This window comes from Piliocolobus tephrosceles, chromosome 21 (assembly GCF_002776525.5).
Source record: "Piliocolobus tephrosceles isolate RC106 chromosome 21, ASM277652v3, whole genome shotgun sequence".
Classification (NCBI taxonomy): domain Eukaryota; kingdom Metazoa; phylum Chordata; class Mammalia; order Primates; family Cercopithecidae; genus Piliocolobus; species Piliocolobus tephrosceles.
In genome coordinates, this window is record NC_045454.1 from 1,106,375 (window position 1) to 1,125,008 (window position 18,634).

The 18,634-nt window shown below is 52.1% G+C and overlaps 1 protein-coding gene and 1 long non-coding RNA gene across 5 annotated transcripts in view; one reads left to right on the forward strand and one right to left on the reverse strand.

Moving 5' to 3' along the window:
- The window catches only part of TTYH1 (tweety family member 1), a 28,553-nt gene extending 21,126 nt beyond the window's left edge, over nt 1–7,427 (forward strand). The window contains exons 7-13 of one of the 4 annotated variants that reach the window (XM_023197352.2): nt 201–276; nt 880–935; nt 1,143–1,235; nt 1,473–1,565; nt 6,341–6,483; nt 7,083–7,163; nt 7,325–7,427. In XM_023197352.2, coding sequence (XP_023053120.1) covers nt 201–276; nt 880–935; nt 1,143–1,235; nt 1,473–1,565; nt 6,341–6,483; nt 7,083–7,163; nt 7,325–7,358 — 576 coding nt within the window. In that variant the 3' untranslated portion in view covers nt 7,359–7,427. Of the gene's footprint in view, nt 1–200; nt 277–879; nt 936–1,142; nt 1,236–1,472; nt 1,566–6,340; nt 6,484–6,613; nt 6,660–7,079; nt 7,164–7,324 lie in introns of those variants that run through there. The other 3 variants (XM_023197354.2, XM_023197355.2, XM_023197353.2) reach the window with 3 other exon arrangements.
- A 1,589-nt stretch (nt 7,428–9,016) lies between these two features.
- On the reverse strand, nt 9,017–18,445 carry LOC111530245. Its single transcript, XR_002727749.2, has 4 exons — nt 17,985–18,445; nt 12,593–12,675; nt 10,226–10,331; nt 9,017–9,156 (listed from the first exon to the last, which is right to left on the reverse strand). It is a non-coding gene; the product is annotated as an uncharacterized LOC111530245 (long non-coding RNA).
- Between the last annotated feature and the right edge of the window lie 189 nt (nt 18,446–18,634).

Here is an 18,634-nt window from a genome sequence, read left to right on the forward strand (position 1 = left end):
GGGGGGGGGGGCTGGGGGTCTGGACGCCTGGGTCTGAGGGAGGAGGGGCCTAGGGCCTGGACTCCTGGGTCTGAGGGAGGAGGGGCTGGGACCTGGACCCCTGGGTGGGGAGGGGAGCCGGGGAGCCAGGCACTGGGTGCTATGGAAGTGTAGAATCGGGGCAGTTTTGGGTTTGACCCCTTTTCTGCTGCCTCACGCAGGGCCTCAGTGACTTCTGCTCCAATCCAGACCCTTATGTTCTGAACCTGACCCAGGAGGAGACAGGGCTCAGCTCAGGTGATTTCCAAGGGCCCAGTGGGTCCGCCGGGTTGGGCAGTGCAGGCCCTGGCTTCCCCAGGCCTCCTCTGTGCCCGGTCCTGCTGAGGGTGGGGTGGGGGTACAGCCCGCCAGGCGAGACCCAGCCCTCTGCAAGGGAAGCAGGGCTCCTGGCCACTCCCCAGCTCGGAGCCCTCCTGGAGCCCCGCCACCCCCCAGACCCTCATCCCTTCCGCTCCAGCTGGCAGCGCCTCTCCTGGTGCGCTGGAAAAGAGGGCGGGATAAATATGCTGGTGCCAGGAAGAGAGAGGAGGGTCAGGAAAGGGTGCTTCTGGGCGTCAGGAATGGGGGGTTTCACCTCCTGCAGAAAACTGGGGAGCACTATTAAGTCAGGGGTTCCCAGGGAGTACAGGGATGCGCACCAGCGCCTGCTCTGGCTGTGGCAGGAGCAGAAGGGACGCGGGGCTGGCGGGTCTCTGAAGGTAAGGCCATCTGGCTCCAGGAGGGCTCCAGAGCTGGGCTGAGGCCCCTAACCCTGCTAACCCCCTAGTCCCCGGCCTTCCCCAGGGAGGTCCCTGGGGGCCCAGGCTCATGGCCTCCTCCCCTCTCCTCCTCCCACTTCAGACATCCTGAGCTATTATTTCCTCTGCAACCAGGCCGTCTCCAACCCCTTCCAACAGGTTAGGGCTGCGGGCAAGGGAAAGGGGTGTTGAGGGAACCAGAAATCTGGACTCTGAAGGGAGGGGGAGGGCCTGGGGCTGGGGCCTGGACTCCTGGGTTCCGGGGAGGATGCAGGCCAGGGGCCCGAGTGCTGTGTCCGGAGGTGAGGAAAGAGGGCCGGGGGCGTCGACTCCTGGGTCCTCCTCCCTCCCTTTCTCTTTCTGCAGAGGCTGACTCTGTCCCAGCGAGCTCTGGCCAACATCCACTCCCAGCTGCTGGGCCTGGAGAGAGAAGCTGTGCCGCAGTTCCCTTCAGCGCAGGTCAGTGGCTGGGCGTTCCCCAGACACGCGGACACCAAGGGGAAGGCGGGAGGGGCAAGGTGGAGCTGTGGGGCGTGGGTGGGACCCGAAGAATCAGACCCCTTGGCCGTATGTGGGCGGGGCTCTGGGTTGTGGGCGGGGCCGCAGAGCTGGGCGGGGCCCTGTCATGTGGGCGGGGCCAGGGCGATGGGTGAGCCTGACGAGTAGGTGGGAAAACGACCTCTCCTCGCCCTGCAGAAGCCTCTGCTGTCCTTGGAGGAGACTCTGAATGTGACAGAAGGAAACTTCCACCAGTTGGTGGCACTGCTGCACTGCCGTGGCCTGCACAAGGTGAACCCCCTTCCCCTTCCCAATTTCTTCTTCACGGGGAGTCTCGGGAGCCTCTGCCTCAACCCACAGAACTACCTCCTTCCTCTCCTTGGACCCCTGCCATTGCGCCTGAGGATATCTCTGTATCCTCTGTTTATATGATTTATCTGTCCTATATCTATTCTCTACCTGTCGTCTACCTACCTATCAAGCATTATCCATATTTCTTCCCTCCTCCCTCCCTTCCCCCCCACAACTCCCGCACTCCTCCCTGGGTCCCCATCCCACCCTCCCCGTCCATTCTTGCCACCTTTTCCTTCCTTGTCTTCTCTCCTCTCTCCTTCCTCCTGCCTCTCCCTCCCTCCTAGAGGCTGCCGCTCAGTGAGTTCAGGAGTAAGACTGCCTGGGTTCCAGTCCCAGCTCTTGACCAAGGGCAAGTCATCCAACTTCTCTGTACCTCAGTTAGTTCCCTCACTTATAAAACTGGGATTGCAAGAGTGGGCACCTGTCCAGCTCCCCTGGGGCGTATGCTGTTCATACACTGGACAGGCAGGGGCGGGCAGGGTGCCCAGGAGGAAAGATACCTGGCGTCCTGCAGACTCCAGTTTGGGCTTTGCTGTAGGCTGCATGGCCATAGGCAGGTGAGCATGGCTGACTCTGCTTCCCACCCGTACCGTGAGGAAGGACGAGTGTGTGTGTGTGTGTGTGTGTGTGTGTGTGTTTTTACTGGATGGTTGTGAGAATTGAAAAACAAAAATTCCCTTATAAAACAGTAGGAGCTGACCGGGCCCAGAGGCTCACACCTGTAATCCCAGCACTTTGGGAGGCCAAGGCGGGTGGATCACCTGAGATCAGGAGTTCAAGACCAGACTGGCCAAGCTGGTGATACCCAGTCTCTACTAAAAATACAAAAAGTTAGCTAGGCGCGGTGGTAGCACGCACCTATAATCCCAACTACTCGGGAGGCTGAGGCAGGAGAATTACTTGAACCCATGAGACAGAGGTTGCAGTGAGCCGAGATTGCGCCACTGCACTCCAGCCTGGGCAACAAGAGCGAAACTCTGTCACAAACAAACAAACAAAACCAGTGAGAGCTGTTCTAAAACACACACCCGAGGATGCCTTTCCCCGGCCAGTCTGCCCATCAAAGACCGCACATGTGCATAGCTTCACCGAGTACCTGACCCTGTTGTGTTTCACAGGTGGTAACTCATCGATGACTCATAACAATGCTATGAGGAAGGAACTATGATTATCCCACTTAACAGACTTAGAAGATGAGGTGCAGAGTTGAGGGACTTTCCCAAGGTCTCACAGCCAGCCAGCCTGTGCACACTGAAGAGAGACGGACCTTCCGGAGGGCCCCACCCTCTGCCCCCCACAGCCAGGCAATTGCCCAGTCTTGTCCTTTCTGCTTCTGGAATGTCTTCATCTATCTACTTTCTTTTTTTTTTTTGAGACGGAGTCTCGCTCTGTTGCCCAGGCTGGAGTGCAGTGGCTGGATCTCGGCTCACTGCAAGCTCCGCCTCCCGGGTTCCCGCCATTCTCCTGCCTCAGCCTCCCGAGTAGCTGGGACTACAGGCGCCCGCCACCTCGCCCGGCTAGTTTTTTGTATTTTTTAGTAGAGATGGGGTTTTGCCGTGTTAGTCAGGATGGTCTCGATCTCCTGACCTCGTGATCTGCCCGTCTCGGCCTCCCAAAGTGCTGGGATTACAGGCTTGAGCCACCGCGCCCGGCCATCCATCTACTTTCAATGCCCAATGCCCCTACTGCAGCTGAGGCCTCGTTCTCTCCCCTGGAGAAGGAAGCATGGTCCCTTCCCCATCTGTCCCACCATGGACCCTAGAATAGGACTGCCAGATTCAGCAAACAGCAAACCACTCTGCTATAAGTATGCCCGGTGCAATGCTGGGGAGATACTTATACTAGAAATTATGTATCTGTCCTCCACCTTCCCTTCCCTCCCTCCACAAAGGGGTCTGGGGGGCCTGTATTCCAGCCCAGTTTCTGCCTAGGCCACAGAAAACTGCCTGGACCCCAGTTTAGCCTTATGGGCATCTGATATTCAAATTGAACTGGAAGTCCTGAATTTGATCTGGCAACCCTACCCAAAAGGGATTCATCTACACCATAGCTGGACCTGAGCTTTCCCTGGTCTGGCTCAGACAGACCCCTTCTGTGGCTCCCACTGCCCCCCACCCTTCTGAAATTGGCATTCCAAAAAGGGAGTGGGGAGCAAGCACTGAAGCCATGTTCAGAATTGCCAACTATTGAGCTGAGAAAGGTTGGGTCCCCACCCAGCCCAGGGCTGCCCCGATCTTTTGCATAAGGATAAACTGGGGTCCGGGCACTTTTCTGTGGCCTAGACAGAAACTGGGCTGGAATATAGGCCCCCAGACTCCTTCGTGGAGGGAGGGAAGGGAAGGAGGAGGACAGATCACTCTACCCTCCCCTATGGCCGCACCATGAGACCCTGGGCCTCCATCTCCCCTGTCAGGGCATCAGGGTCCTCACAGATTAAAAATCAAGAATAATCAGCCAGGCCAGGCACTGTGGCTCATGCCCCTAATCCCAGCATTTTGGGAGACCAAGGTGGGTGGATCACCTGAAGTCAGGAGTTTGAGAACCGCCTAGCCAACATGGCGAAATCCCATCTCTACTAAAAATACAGAAAAACTAGCCAGGCGTGGTGGCGCACCCCTGTATTCCCAGCTACTTAGGAGGCTGAGGCACGAGAATTGCTTGAACCGGGGTGGTGGAGGTTGCAGTGAGCTGAGATCATGCCACTGCACTCCAGCCTGGGTGACAGAGCGATCATCCATCTCAAAGAAAAAAAAAAAAAAATAGAGGGGGCTGAGCATGGGTGCCTTGTGCCTATAATCCCAGCACTTTGGGAGGCCCAGTGGGGCAGATCAGAACTCCTTGAGCTCAGGAGTTCAAGACCAGCCTGGCCAACATGGTGAAACCCCATCTCTATTTTAACATTAAAAAAAAAAAAAGTCAACAATAAGAGACATCAGGGACGAGGAGGAAGGAGGGTGTGCGCCGGAGCCTCAGTGAATCAGCTCCATCTCACTTCTGCCCTTTCCAGACTGTGTGACTCCGGACAAGTAGCTTACCCTCCCTGGGCTGCAACTTCTTTCCACCACTGCAAAAGGCAGCAGTGGGTGGGGGTCAGTGTCTGCCTGGCAGGGCTGTTGTGAGGATGAAGGACAGTGTGCATGTACCAATACTCTCAAAACAGGGCCTCCATTGCCCCGACAGGTCCCTACCCCTGCCCTCGCTGGCTTAGTAACAGACACCCCACCTCAACCAGGTGCTCCTGCCAGAAACTCAGGCTCATCATACCTGCCACAACCAGCTCCCTGCTGTTACCTCCCACAACCATTCTCGGAACAAGTCCTGTTGGCCCTTCCTCTATCTGAACTCCCACCACTGTTCCTACCTCCACCACCGTGCCCGGGTCCCCGCATCCTAAACGCCATGACTGCAGGGGCCTCTTCCCTGTCCCCCCTCGCCTACCCCCGTCTGTCCTGCATGCAGCAGCCAGCCAGCCGGGTGATCCTTTTAAAACACAATCCGATCAAGTTCTTCCTCTGCTTAAAACCCTTGGTGATTCCCCTGGACACGGATTAAAATCCCTGCTCCTCGCCCTGACCTACAAGGGCCTGGGTGGTCAGTCCTGGATACGTCTGCCTCTGGCCTCAGCCCTTCCCAGCTTCCTCTGCACAGCCCTCTGCCTGGCTCCTTCCTGGAGGCCCCATCCCTGTGGTGGGGTCACCCGACCTACCCCCACCCTGCACTGACCCTCGCCCTCCTACCTCGTTGCACACACCACCCCCTGAGATGACCTTCTCTGTCCTGTTTACCGAAGTTTCCTGGTCCCGGGGACAGCGCCCGGGACGGAACAGTCTCTGTCAACCCCCACTGAATGCATTAGGCTGTGCAGGTGCTTAGCATTCGGTGAAGGCCGTTTCTGCTGATTTCTTGGGATGACAGTCATCAGAGCCAGCATTTGTTGGCGTGTTGAGTGTGTATTGTGCGTGTGGTGTCATCCTGAGCCACTGGTTGGTTCTTTTACGTGCCGTTCCATGTGCTCTAGCCCCCACGGACACTTGGCTGGGTGCAGAGTTGCTGTTGGTTGCCACACTGCGGGAGGGGGTCCTCCTGGCATCTGGTGGGTGGAACTGAGCGGTGCTGCTCAGCACCCCGCAACACACAGGGCAGTGCCGTCACCACAGAGAATGATCTGGCTCAAAATGTCAGCAGGGCCCAGGTTATGAAGCCCTCAGCCCTGGGCTAAGGTGGAGCTGGCAGTGGCTGGCCTGTGGGCGCTTGGTACAGGAGAGGATGCTCCTGCAGGGGGTGCCGCTGCCAGGAGGCAGAAGGGAAATGGGAGGGGCAGTTCTCAGGTTCCTGGGCAGATGAAGACAGAGGAGAGGGCCCAGGGCTGGTGGGAGATGCTGGACTGGTTCTGGATGTGGGGTGCTGGTGGGGGAGGACCCATGTGAAAGGGAGATGGGGGCCTGCAATGACACAGGGTTGGGGGGGGGGTTGTGTGCAGCTCAGGAGACGCCAAGTCTGGAGCCTGTGCAATTAATTCCTGAGTGCCAGGCCTATCACACGAACGACCCCACTGTATTCTCAGAACTGCCCTTTGACAGGGGAAACTGAGTCACAGAGCAGTCAGCTGACGTGTGCAGTACCGCAGCTGGGAGGACAGCCAGACTGGTGTGCACAGTGTGTGCTGGTGGGGGAGGGGGTGGGAGCACTGCCCGACGACGCCCTCCCCTCAGGACTATGGCGCAGCCCTGCGGGGCCTGTGCGAAGACGCCCTGGAAGGCCTGCTCTTCCTGCTGCTCTTCTCCCTGCTGTCCGCAGGAGCACTGGCTACTGCACTCTGCAGCCTGCCCCGAGCCTGGGCCCTCTTCCCACCCAGGTCAGGAGCGGGGGACGGCAGGGTCCTGGGGAGGGGAGGCAGCACCTGGGGACCACAGTTGGGGTGGGGGGTGCAGCCTCCTGATGGGTCCCCATCCCGCCTCTCTGCCATGCCCCGCATCAAACCCCAGTGACGACTACGATGACACAGACGATGACGACCCTTTCAACCCTCAGGTACTGGATGCCTGGGCCTGAGGGAGGAGGGACTGGGGGTCTGGACTCCCGGGTCTGAGGGAGGAGGGGCTGGAGGCCTGGACTCCTGGGTCTGAGGGAGGAGGGGCTGGGCCTGGACTCCTGGGCCTGAGGGAGGGGGGGCTGGGGGTCTGGGCCCCCGGGTCTGAGGGAGGAGGGGCTGGGGGTCTGGACTCCTGGGCCTGAGGGAGGAGGGGCTGGAGGCCTGGACTCCTGGGCCTGAGGGAGGAGGGGCTGGGGTCTGGACTCCCGGGTGGGGGGGAGGGGCTGGGGCCGGGACTCTGTGAGTCTAAAGGAGGAGGGGCTGGGGGCCTGGACTCGGGCCTGAGGGAGGAGGGGCAGGGCTCCCACAGTACAAAACCAATTCCCACTCCATTCCCTCCTCTCCCCTGAATCTTCCAGCAGGAATCCAAGCGTTTTGTGCAGTGGCAGTCGTCTATCTGAGCCCCTCCTCCCCGCCGGACTGGACCCTGCCTCCCCTCTTCGGTGAGCTTCCAAGGGACACCCCCAGCTCCTACAGCCTGGCCTCTGCCCTCTCCTGCCCTCCGAGCTGCTCCAGGCATGGGCTGCGTGCTTCCTGCTGGGTGGATCACACGGGGCAGGCCCTCCCACCTGCATCACTGCTCTGTCTCTCCCTCTCTCTGCAGTTCCTTCCCTGGCTGCCGGAGGAGACCCCACTAACCCAGCCTGCCTGGGCTCTGACCACTAACACTCTTGGCCACGGACAGCCCGCACAGGACCGCCTCCCTGTCCTCGGCCTTGGGAGTAGCTGAGGGGGCAGACTACGGAGTAGGGCTGGCAGGGTAGGGGGCAGACAGCCTCACACCCGTCATCCCTGGCTGCCGGTCCCATCCTTGGAGGGACTGAGCTGGGGGCGGGGGACATGAGTCCCCCTGCTGCCCCCGCCACGTCCCAGTGGGCTCTGACCCCCTGATCTCAACTCGTGGCACTAACTTGGAAAAGGGTTGATTGAAAATAAAAGGGAAGACTATTTTACAAGCAGCTGGGTCCTCCTTATTTCTCCTCTCCCTTGATTCAGGGCTGTGACACCCTCCCTGCTGTCCTCTCTCCCCTGGCCTCCCAGCCGCCAGGAATTTCTGCACCTGTCCAGGCTCAGCAGGGGGTCCAAAGACATTGTTCTTAAAAAAAAAAAAAAAAATCAAAAAACAAAAGGAACCCTTTCTTCTGATTCTAAAAGTAATACATGTGTCCTGACACAGGAAGACACAGACATCTCTGGCACAGAATAGATGGCCTAGAAATAGATCTAAGTGTGTGTGTGTGTATATATATATATATACACGTATGACAGAAGACAGATTTCAAGTCAGTGTGGAAAGGACGGTTGGTTTAGCAGCAGTAGTGACATATCGGCTCTCCATCTGGCCAAAACCTTCTATAGATAAGATGGGTGGAAGGTCTGGATGTGTACAAGTAAAGGCACAGAAGAATTTCAAGAGAAATTAGGAGGGTGGGTATGGTGGTGCATGCCTGTGGTGCCAGCTACTCGGGAGGCTGAGGCTCCTGGCTTGAGCCCGTTTCGAGGCTGCAGTGAGCTGTGATCGTGCCACTGCACTCCAGCCTGGGCAACAGAGCAAGACCCTGTCTCTTAAAAAAAAAAGACAAAAAACAGAGGACAAAAAACAGAGGCTGGCTGCGGTGGCTCGTGACTGTAATCCTAGCATTTTCGGAGGCCAAGGTGGGTGGATCCCTTGAGGCCAGGAGTTTGAAAGCAGAGTGGCCAACACGGTGAAACCCCGTCTCTACTTAAAAAAAAAAAGAAAAAAAAAAAAATAAGCTGGGGGGGGGGGTATGCAAAGCCTGTAACCCCAGTTACTTGGGAGGCTGAGGCAGAATTGCTTGAACCCAGGAGGCGGAGGTTGCATCCACTGCACTCCAGCCTGGGTGACTGAGTGAGACTCCATCTCTGTGGGGGGGGGGGGGAATAAAAAGAGAGAAATTAGGAGAATATTTGTATGTTGTCTGCATGTTGTATAACCGGGTAGGGAAAGTGGGGAGGGAGGAGTTTCAGCAAGAGATCATAAAACCGGAAAGGAAAAGATAGCTTATTTGACAAATTATAGATTGAAAAAAATGCCGTGAAGTCAAATGGCAAATTGATAGACTGGGGAACAGTGAGAGAGTGTGTGTGTGTGTGTAACAGCTGTGATGCAGAAATATATTATTCTTAAAAGATAAAATCTACAAAAGCTTTCATAAACTAAGAAAAAGACAACCCCTTTAAAAGTAATCAACTGAGATGAATATTCAATAAAGTAAAAATTCCAACATCAGTAAACAGACAAAAAGATTCAAACTCTAATAAGTGGAAAATGCAGTTTGAAAGAATGATAAACTACTCTTTTTCACTACCCAGATACAATAAAATTAACAAGAGTGGTGACGCCCTGGGTGGGCAAGGATCTGGAGGAACAGGCACTCCAAACTCTTCTCCTGAGGCTGCGAACTGCCACTATCCCTTGAGAAAAAAAAAAAAGTGCTTGTATGTGATCAGATCAAAACTGCATACACCCCATGCCCTAGCAATCCTGCTTTTGGGAACTGATTTACAGAAAAAGACACACAGGCCTCTGAAGACTTACATTTAGAGCTGCCTGTTACAATGATACCACTTTGATCAGCTAAACCCTGAGAACAAACATCCAAAAAAAGAGAAGTCCGATAAATCACCTCACAGCAGGGCTCTTTCTGGAAGAAACCAGCTCTTGGCTGAGTTGAGGACGTGAGGGAAAAACCTGGCAGAGAGGTGCTATCAGGGCAGGGTGTGGCAGACGGCAGCGGCAGAGTGGACCGACAGAGAGGGGCCTGCACGGTGAAGGGCCCAGCTTATCCTTGAAGACACCCCTGGGCCACCATCCTGGTCCTGCTTCTCACGACCTTCACGGATGTGGGAAAGTCACTTGACCCATTAGACCCTGGTTGCCTCTTTTTTTTTTTTTTTTTTTTTGAGATGGACTCTCGCTCTGTCGCCCGGGCTGGTGTGCAGTGGTGCAATATTGGCTCACTGCAAGTTCCGCCTCCCGGGTTCACGCCATTCTCCTGCCTCAGCCTCCCGAGTGGCTGGGACTACAGGCACCCGCCTCGTCGCCCAGCTAGTTTTTTTTTTTGTATTTTTTAGTAGAGACGGGGTTTCACTGTATTAGCCAGGATGGTCTCAATCTCCTGACCTCGTGATCCGCCCGTTTTGGCCTCCCAAAGTGCTGGGATTACAGGCTTGAGCCACTGCGCCCGGCCTAATTTTTTTTTTGTTTTTGTTTTTGTATTTTTAGTAGTAGAGACGGGGGTTTCACCGTGTTAGTCAGGATGGTCTCGATCTCCTGACCTCATGATCCTCCCACCTTGGCCTCCCCAAGTGTTGAGATTACAGGCGTAAGCCACTGCACCTGGCCTTTGGTTGCCTCTTTGATCAAATGGGTATCACAAATCCAAAATTCCAGAATCCACAGATCCAAAGAGCTTCGAAGTCAAGCCATCCCCAAGCTCATTGGGCGGGAAAGCCTGACCTGTGTTGGTGGGAGGTGACTTACCGACGTGACTGACCCCGCTCGGTGTGAACGTTCGCATACTCCCCTGCAGAAAAGTTCACCAGGCTGCTGCACACTGCTGTGCTGAGCACTGAGGGTACCGTGTGCCCTGTGGAGTAGAGATCATATTACCTTTGAAACTGAAAAATCCTGAATCCCAACACACACCTGGCTCCGAGGAGATCAGGTTGGTGCTTGGTGACCCACGGTGCCAGATGCTGGTGTCCAGCGTGGGGCCTGCCGCGGCTCCGTGCCTGTCAATCATTTCTATCTTGTGTGCTGCAAGGAGCGTTCAGAGGAAGCTTTGGATATGTGGGCTTGAGGTGGGGAATAAAAATCAACTGCAATTTCAGGGAGGGGTTCGGGGGGCCACATCCCTTCACTCACTTTTTCCTGACCATGTGGGCTGTCTGCCCCAGGGCCGGCCCTGCTGCCATGCTGACTTCTTTCCTCTCAAACACTGCCCTCTAGTGCCCCTGAGCCCATTTCCCAAGCACAGGCAACCGCTGACTGTTGGGCGGCTGCAAAGTACCTTGAGATTCAGCTGCTTGATCTCCCATGACAATGAGCCTGGGGGTGATCTTTTATCAAGAAGTTGGCCCTGGGCACCGTGGTTCACGCTTGTGATCCCAGCACTACAGGAGGCTGACTGAGGCAGGCGATCACCTGAGGTCAGGAGTTTGAGACCAGCCTGGCCAACACGGTGAAACTCTGTCTCTACTAAAGATACAAAAATTAGCCAGGCGTGGTGGCAGGCGCCTGTAATCCCAGCTCTTCAGGAGGCTGAGGCAGGAGAATCACTTGAACCTGGGAGGTGGAGGTTGCAGTGAGCCGGAATCGCACCTACTGCACTCCAGCCTGGGCAACAGATTGAAACTCTGTCTCAAACAAAACAAAACAAAACAAAACAAAAAGGCATTTTACCCCCAAAACAGAGCGAATACAAGAAAACAACAGTGGTCAAGACTCTCACAAGAAAATGATCCCTGAGGGATGGGAAACCTCAAGAAAAGCCCTAAAATTGCCACAGGGTCCTGTTACAAGTTTCCAGGCCATGGGACAGGGAGGGAGCACTGAGGCGGAGCTGGGAGGACTCCGTGAGCAGAGGAGATGAAGCACAGAGTCTGAGCTTTGTTCTTGAGCTTTGTTTTGAGAATGCAGTTATGGGCCAGCCGCGATGGCTCACGCCTGTAATCCCAGCACTTTGGGAGGCTGAGGCGGGTGGATCACCCGAGGTTAGGAGTTCAAGGGCAGCCTGACCAACACGGTGAAACCCTGTCTCTACTAAAAATACAAAATTTTTGTAAAAATACAAAAAATTGGTGGCTCATGCCTGTAATCCCAGCAATCCCAGCCCTTTGGGAGCCCAAGGTGGGTAAATCACCTGAGCTCAGGTGTTTGTTCCAGACCAGCTTTGCCAACATGGTGAAACCCTGTCTCTACTAAATATACAAAAAATCCGCCAGGTATGGTGGTGAGTGCCTGTAGTCCCAGCTACTTGGGTGGCTGAGTCAGGAGAATGTCTTGAACCCGGGAGGCGGAGCTTGCAGTGAGCCAAGATCATGCCATTGCACTCCAGTCTGGACAGCACAGCGAGACTCCGTCTCAACAAATAAATAAAAATAAAACTAAATTATCTTGGACTTCCAGCTTCCAGAGCTGTGAGAAGTAAGTGTTTGTTATTTTTGAGTCACCAGTCCATGGTCCTCTGTTACTGCAGCCTGAATGCACTAGAATGCCAGGGAAAGAACGACCTGGAGGGACTGAAGGAAACAGTGCCTGAGTTCTGGGGACTCACACAGGGCTTGACAAGGCGCTGTTCCTACCGGAAAAACCTCATGATTGAAGGAACATTGGGGAGAGCACTGAGAAGGGTCTTACGTCAGCTGCGCGGAATAGATGGTTAAACACTGTTCTGGCCCCACCTGAGAATTTTTTTTTTTTTTTTTTTGAGACGGAGTCTTGCTCTGTCACCTGAACTGGAGTGCAGTGGCCGGATCTCAGCTCACTGCAAGCTCCGCCTCCCGGGCTTCCGCCATTCTCCTGCCTCAGCCTCCGGAGTAGCTGGGACTACAGGCGCCCGCCACCTCGCCCGGCTAGTTTTTTGTATTTTTTTAGTAGAGACGGGGTTTCACCGTGTTAGCCAGGATGGTCTCGATCTCCTGACCTCGTGATCCGCCCGTCTCGGCCTCCCAAAGTGCTGGGATTACAGGCTTGAGCCACCTCGCCCGGCCTCCACCTGAGAAATTTTAAAAGCAAAACCTGAAAGGATCGAGCTGCTTCCAGGTAACGCCACTGCATTCTCAAACAAAGCTCAAGAATATTTACAGGCATACAAAAGTAACAAGCGCCCTACAAGGTAATACTGACCTTGTCTAGTGTCCAATAACAAAGTCACCAAATACGCAACAAGCAGGAAAATAGGGCACATCGTGAGGATAAAAATCATTCAACTGAAATGGGCCCAGAAGTTAGAATTAGTAGGTAAGAACATTAAAACCACTATTACAATGTACTCCATACGTTCAAAAGTTCTTTGCAGATATAGAAGATATAAAAAAAGCCCAAATTGGATATCAAGAGATAGAAATTACACTGTCTGAAAGAAATAACGCATTGGCTAGAACAGCAGATTAGACATTGCAGGAAAAAAAAGATTCATGAACTGGAAGACAACATTAGAAACTGTCCAAATGAAACATTTAAAAAAATGATTTACTTATTTATTGATTTTTTAGACAGGGCCTCACTCGGTCACCTAGGCTGGAGTGCACTGGCGTGATCATGACTCACTGCAGCCTCAACCTCCCCGGCTCAAGCGATCCTCCCACTTTAGCCTCTCGAGTAGCTGGGACTACAGGCGCATGCCACCATGCTTGGCTAATTTTTTAATTTTAATTTTATTATTATTATTATTATTATTTTTGAGACGGAGTCTTGCTCTGTTGCCCAGGCTAGAGTGCAGTGGCGTGATCTTGGCTCACTGCAAGCTCCGCCTCCCGGGTTCACGCCATTCTCCTGCCTCAGCCTCCCGAGTAGCTGGGACCACAGGCGCCCGCCACTACGCCCGGCTAATTTTTTTGTATTTTTAGTAGAGATAGGGTTTCACCGTGTTAGCCAGGATGGTCTCAATCTCCTGACGTTGTGATCTGCCCGCCTTGGCCTCCCAAAGTGCTGGGATTACAGGTGTAAGCCACCGCGCCTGGCCCATGCTTGGCTGATGTTTAAACATTTTCTGTAGAGATGAGGTCTCGCCATGTTGCCCAGGCTAGTCTCAAACTCGTGGACTCAAATGATACCACTGCCTTGGCCTCCCAAAGTGCTGGGATTACCGGCATGAGCCACCATGCCCTGCCACAGAAAGAATGAATATATATATTTTTTAAATGGAAAGAACACTGGTGAGCGGTAGACATTCTAATATATGTGTAACTGGAGGCTCATAAGGAGAAAGGAACAGAGAAAGTGTTAAAAGAAACAATAACCCCAAATTTCCCAAATTTGATACAAACTATAAAACCAAAGATCCAAGAAACTCAACACACCCCAAGCAGAAGAAACACAAAAACCAAGACACATCATAACCAGATTTCTTAAGACCAATAATAAAGAGAAAATCTTGAGAACAGCCAGATGAAAAACAAAAAGATTTTATAAACAGAGGAACAAAAATTAGGATGACACCAGATGTCTCACTGGAAACAATGTGAGAAAGCAGTGTAAGAAAATTCTTAAAGTAGCAAAAGAAAAAAGTAGTCGACCTAGAATTCTATACTTATTGAAACTGTCTTTCAAAAGTGAAGACAAGGCCAGGTGCAGTGGCTCACGCCTATAATCCCAGCACTTTGGGAGGCTGAGGCAGGCGTACCACCTGAGGTTAGGAGTTCAAGACCAGCCTGGCCAACATGGTAAAACCCCTGTCTCTACCAAAAAATACAAAAATTAGCTGGGTGTGGTAGTGGGCGCAGAGCAGAGATTGAACAGTATCACAAGGCTGGGTGTGGTGGCTCAACGCCTGTAATCCCAGCACTTTGGAAGGCCGAGGCAGGTGGATCCCGAGGTCAGGAGTTCGAGACCAGCCTGGCCAACATGGTGAAACCCTGTCTCTACTAAAAATACAAAAAGGAGCTGGGTGTGGTGGTGCACACCTGTAGTCCCAGCTACTCGGGAGGCTGAGGCGGGAGAATTGTTTGAACCTGGGAGGCAGAGGTTGCAGTGAGTTGAGACCATGCCATTGCACTCCAGCCTGCATGACAGAGTGAGACTCTGTCTAAAAAGAAAAGAAAAGAAAAGAAAAAGAACAGTATCATAAAAAATGCTGAAACCTCTCTCCACAAATGGTGCTAGAACAAGTGGACATCAACATGCCAAAAATAAATAAATACAATCTAGACACAGACCTTAGTCTCTTCACAAAAATTAATTCGAAATGGATCATAGACCTGAATGTTAAACGCAAAACTATAAAACTCATAGAATACAACCTAGGAGAAAATCTAGATGACTGGGTTTTGTGAAAAAAAATTTTTTTTTTTGAGACAAGAGTCTTACTCTGTTGCCCAGGCTGGAGTACACTGGCAGAATCTTGGCTCACGGCAACCTCTGCCTCCCGGGTTCAAGTGATTCTCATGCCTCAGCCTCCTGAGTAGCTGGAATTACAGTTGTGCGCCACCACGCCCGGCTAATTTTTGTAATTTTAGTAGAGATGGGGTTTTGCCGTGTTGGCCAGGCTGGTCTCAAACTCCTGGCCTCAAGTGATCCGCCCACCTCAGCCTCCCAAAATACCGGGATTATAGCTGTGAGCCACTGTGTCTGGCCATGATAAATTTTTTGATACATCAAAGGCGTGCTCCATGAAAGAAACTTACAAGCTGGACTTTATTAAAATAATAATAAAAAAAACCCTCTGCTCTTTGAAAAAAATTTTTAATGTGATGAGAAAACAACCTGCGGCCTGGGATAAACTATTTGCAAGAGACCTATCTCATTAAGGAGTGTTATCCAAGATATACAAAGGGCTCTGAAAACTTAGTTAACAGGAAAACAATCTGATTAAAAAACGGGAAAAGAGGCCAGGCATGCTGGCTTACACCTGTAATCCCAGCACTGCGGGAGGCCGAGGTGGGCAGGAATTTGAGACCAGCCTGGCCAATATGGTGAAACCCCGTCTCCACTAAAAACACAAAAATTAGCCGAACCTGATGGTATGTGCCTGTAGTCCCAGCTACTCAGGAGGCTGAGGCAGAAGAATTGCTTGAACCTGGGAAGCGGACGTTGGAGTGAGCCGATATGGTGCCAGTGCACTCCAGCCTGGGTGATAGAGTGAGACTTTGTCTCAAAAAAAAAAAAAAAAAAGGATTGTTTCTGGGTGTGTCTGTGAGGTGTTGCCAGCGGAGACTGACATTTGAGTCAGGGGAGTGGGAGAGGAAGACCCACTCTCAGTGTGGGTGGACACCATCCAGTTGGCTGCCAGCGCGGCTAGAACAAAACAGGCAGAAGGTGGGAGGGGCTGGCTTGCTGAGTGTCTGGCTTTCGTCTTTCTCCTGTGCTGGATGCTTCCTGTCCTTGGACATTAGACTCCAGGTTCTTTGGCCTTTGGACTCCCGAACTTCTCCCAGTGGTTTGCTGGGGACTCTTGGGCCTTCTGCCACAGACTGGCTGGCCATTGGCTTCCCTACTTTTGAGGCTTTCGGACTTTGAGACATGACTGGCATCTTTCTTCCTCAGCTCGCAGACAGCCTATGGTGGGACTTCGCCTGATGACCGTGTGAGCCAATTCTCCCCAGTGAACTCCCTTTCAATACATACATATATCCTGTTAGTTCTGGCCCTCTGGAGAGCCCTAATATAAATGGCAAATAAGCATAGGAAAAGATGCTCACCGTACGTCATTAGGGAACTGCACATTAAAACAAGACACCACTGGTCGGGTGTGGTGGCTCACGCCTGTAATCCCAGCACTTTGGGAGGCTGAGGCAGGTGGATCACGAAGTCAAGAGATCGATTATGGCCAACATGGTGAAACCCCATTTCTACTAAAAATACAAAAATTAGCCGGGCATGGTGGCATATGCCTGTAGCTCCAGCTACTTGGGAGGCTGAGGCAGGAGAATCACTTGAACCCGGGAGGCAGAGGTTGCAGTGAGCTGAGACCACACCACTGCACTGCACTCCAGCCTGGGAGAACCAGCGAGACTCTGTCTCAAAAAAAAAAAAAAGACAAGACACCACTACATACCTATTAGAATGCCAAATCCAAAATGTTGGCACCACCATATGCTGGCAGAAATGTGGAGCAACAGAAACTCTCATTCATTGGTGTTGGCAATGCAGAGTGGTACAGCTACTTCGGAGGACACTGTGGCAGTCTCTGATAATCCTAAACATACTCGTAGAACACAAACCAGCAACAGTGCTCCCCAGTACTTACACAGATGGGCTGAAAACTTGTGCCCACAAAGAAATCTGCACGTGCATGTTTATGGCAGCTTTATTGATCATTGCCAAAAACTTGGAAGGAACCAAGATATCCTTCAATAAATGTCTTAACTACATTCTGGTTGTTATAACAAAATACCATCACACTGCATAGCTGAGGCAGGAGGATCACTTGAGCCTGGGAGGTTGAAGCTGCTGTGAGCTGAGATCGAGATCATGCCACTGCACTCCAGCCTGGGTGACAGAATGAGAGATCCTGTCTCCAAAAAAAAAAGTACAGTTTTGGTTTTTGCTGTGGTTGGGCTCCTGGAGTGAGAACTCTGGATCCCAGCTGCAAGATTAGGAATCTGGAGCCAAGAGAAGGAAAATAATGAGTTTTCCAACTCATACGGCTGGTTAAGTAAAAGAGCTGGGATTACAACTCAGGTTAGCTGCCTCCGGAGTAGCTGGGATTCCAGGCATGCGCCATCACGCCCGGCTAATTTTTTTGCATTTTTAGTAGAGACGGGGTTTCGTCATGTTGGCCAGGCTGGTCTCGAACTCCTGACCTCAGGTGATCCACCTGCCTCAGTCTCCCAAAGTGCTAGGATTATAGGCGTGAGCCACCACACCTGGCCCACCCAAGATTATTAAAATAAGTGTTCAGAAGCAACGCCCTACTGGACAGGCGCAGTGGCTCATGCCTGTAATCCCAGCACTTTGGGAGGCGGAGGTGGGTGGGTCAACTGAGATTGGGAATTTGAGACCAGCCTGCTCGACACTGTGAAACCGTCTCCGTTAAAAATACAAAAATCAGCTCGGTGTGGTGGTGCATATCTGTAATCCCAGCTACTGGGAGGCTGAGGCACAAGAATTGCTTGAACCTGGGAGGCAGAGGTTGCAGTGCGCTGACATCATGCTACTGCACTCCAGCCTGGGCGGCAGAGCAGTCTCAAAATAAATAAATAAATAAATAAAATAATAGATTAAAACAAAAGCAACCCCCTAGTGACTTCTTAGAGCAAATCATCAGACAATTGGGGTAAAATTCTGAAGTGGATTAAGGGAGGGGTGCTGGTTTGCCTGGATGGTACGTGAACATAGCCCTGGATTCGACCAAATATGTAATTGGACGACAGAAAAATAAGTACAGGGTGCATTAAACAGAGGCAACAATGTTTTGTACTTAAGTACAAAGAGAACAGTACTTTTCATGGTTAGACACATTTCTTAGGTATTTTTTCCATTTTGGGGTTATTTTGTGATATAATTCGTCCTGTTTTCATATTTTTTTTTTTTTTTTTTTACTGACATGTAAGATAAATGTATCTAATTGTGGGCTTACTTGTAAAGAGTTTTCACATTTAAGTTCCAGTCATTTCATTGTATCGCTGTGTCTGTGTACAGAATGCTAAAAGAATAACACATAAAAAATAAAAGTACAGTTATAAACACCTCTTTTAAAAGGCAGAGACTGTTCGCTTGGGCAAAAAAAAGCAAGATCCAACTGCATGCTATCTACAAGAAACCCGCCCTAAATACAACAGGTAAAAGAAAGCTAAATGGAGTGTGGGTCCTGGCTTGGACTCTGGCATGTAAAGAAAACATTGGCAGAAAAGGTGAAATCCCAGTAAAGTATGGGATTTAGTTACACTAATGCATCCTGTCAGTATCTGTAACAAAGCACTTTTGTTGATGCTTCTGATGACAGCATCAGATGAAACGAGGCATAAAATACGCTGGACTGCGTATGATCTTTGCAACTTTTCTTTTTTTGGAGACAAGAGTTTCACTCTTTTTTTTTTTTTTTTGGGATGGAGTCTCGCTGTGTCGCCCAGGCTGGAGTGCAGTGGCCGGATCTCAGCTCACTGCAAGCTCCGCCTCCCGGGTTCCCGCCATTCTCCTGCCTCAGCCTCCCGAGTAGCTCGACTACAGGCGACGCCACCTCGCCCGGCTAGTTTTTTGTATTTTTTTTAGTAGAGACGGGGTTTCACC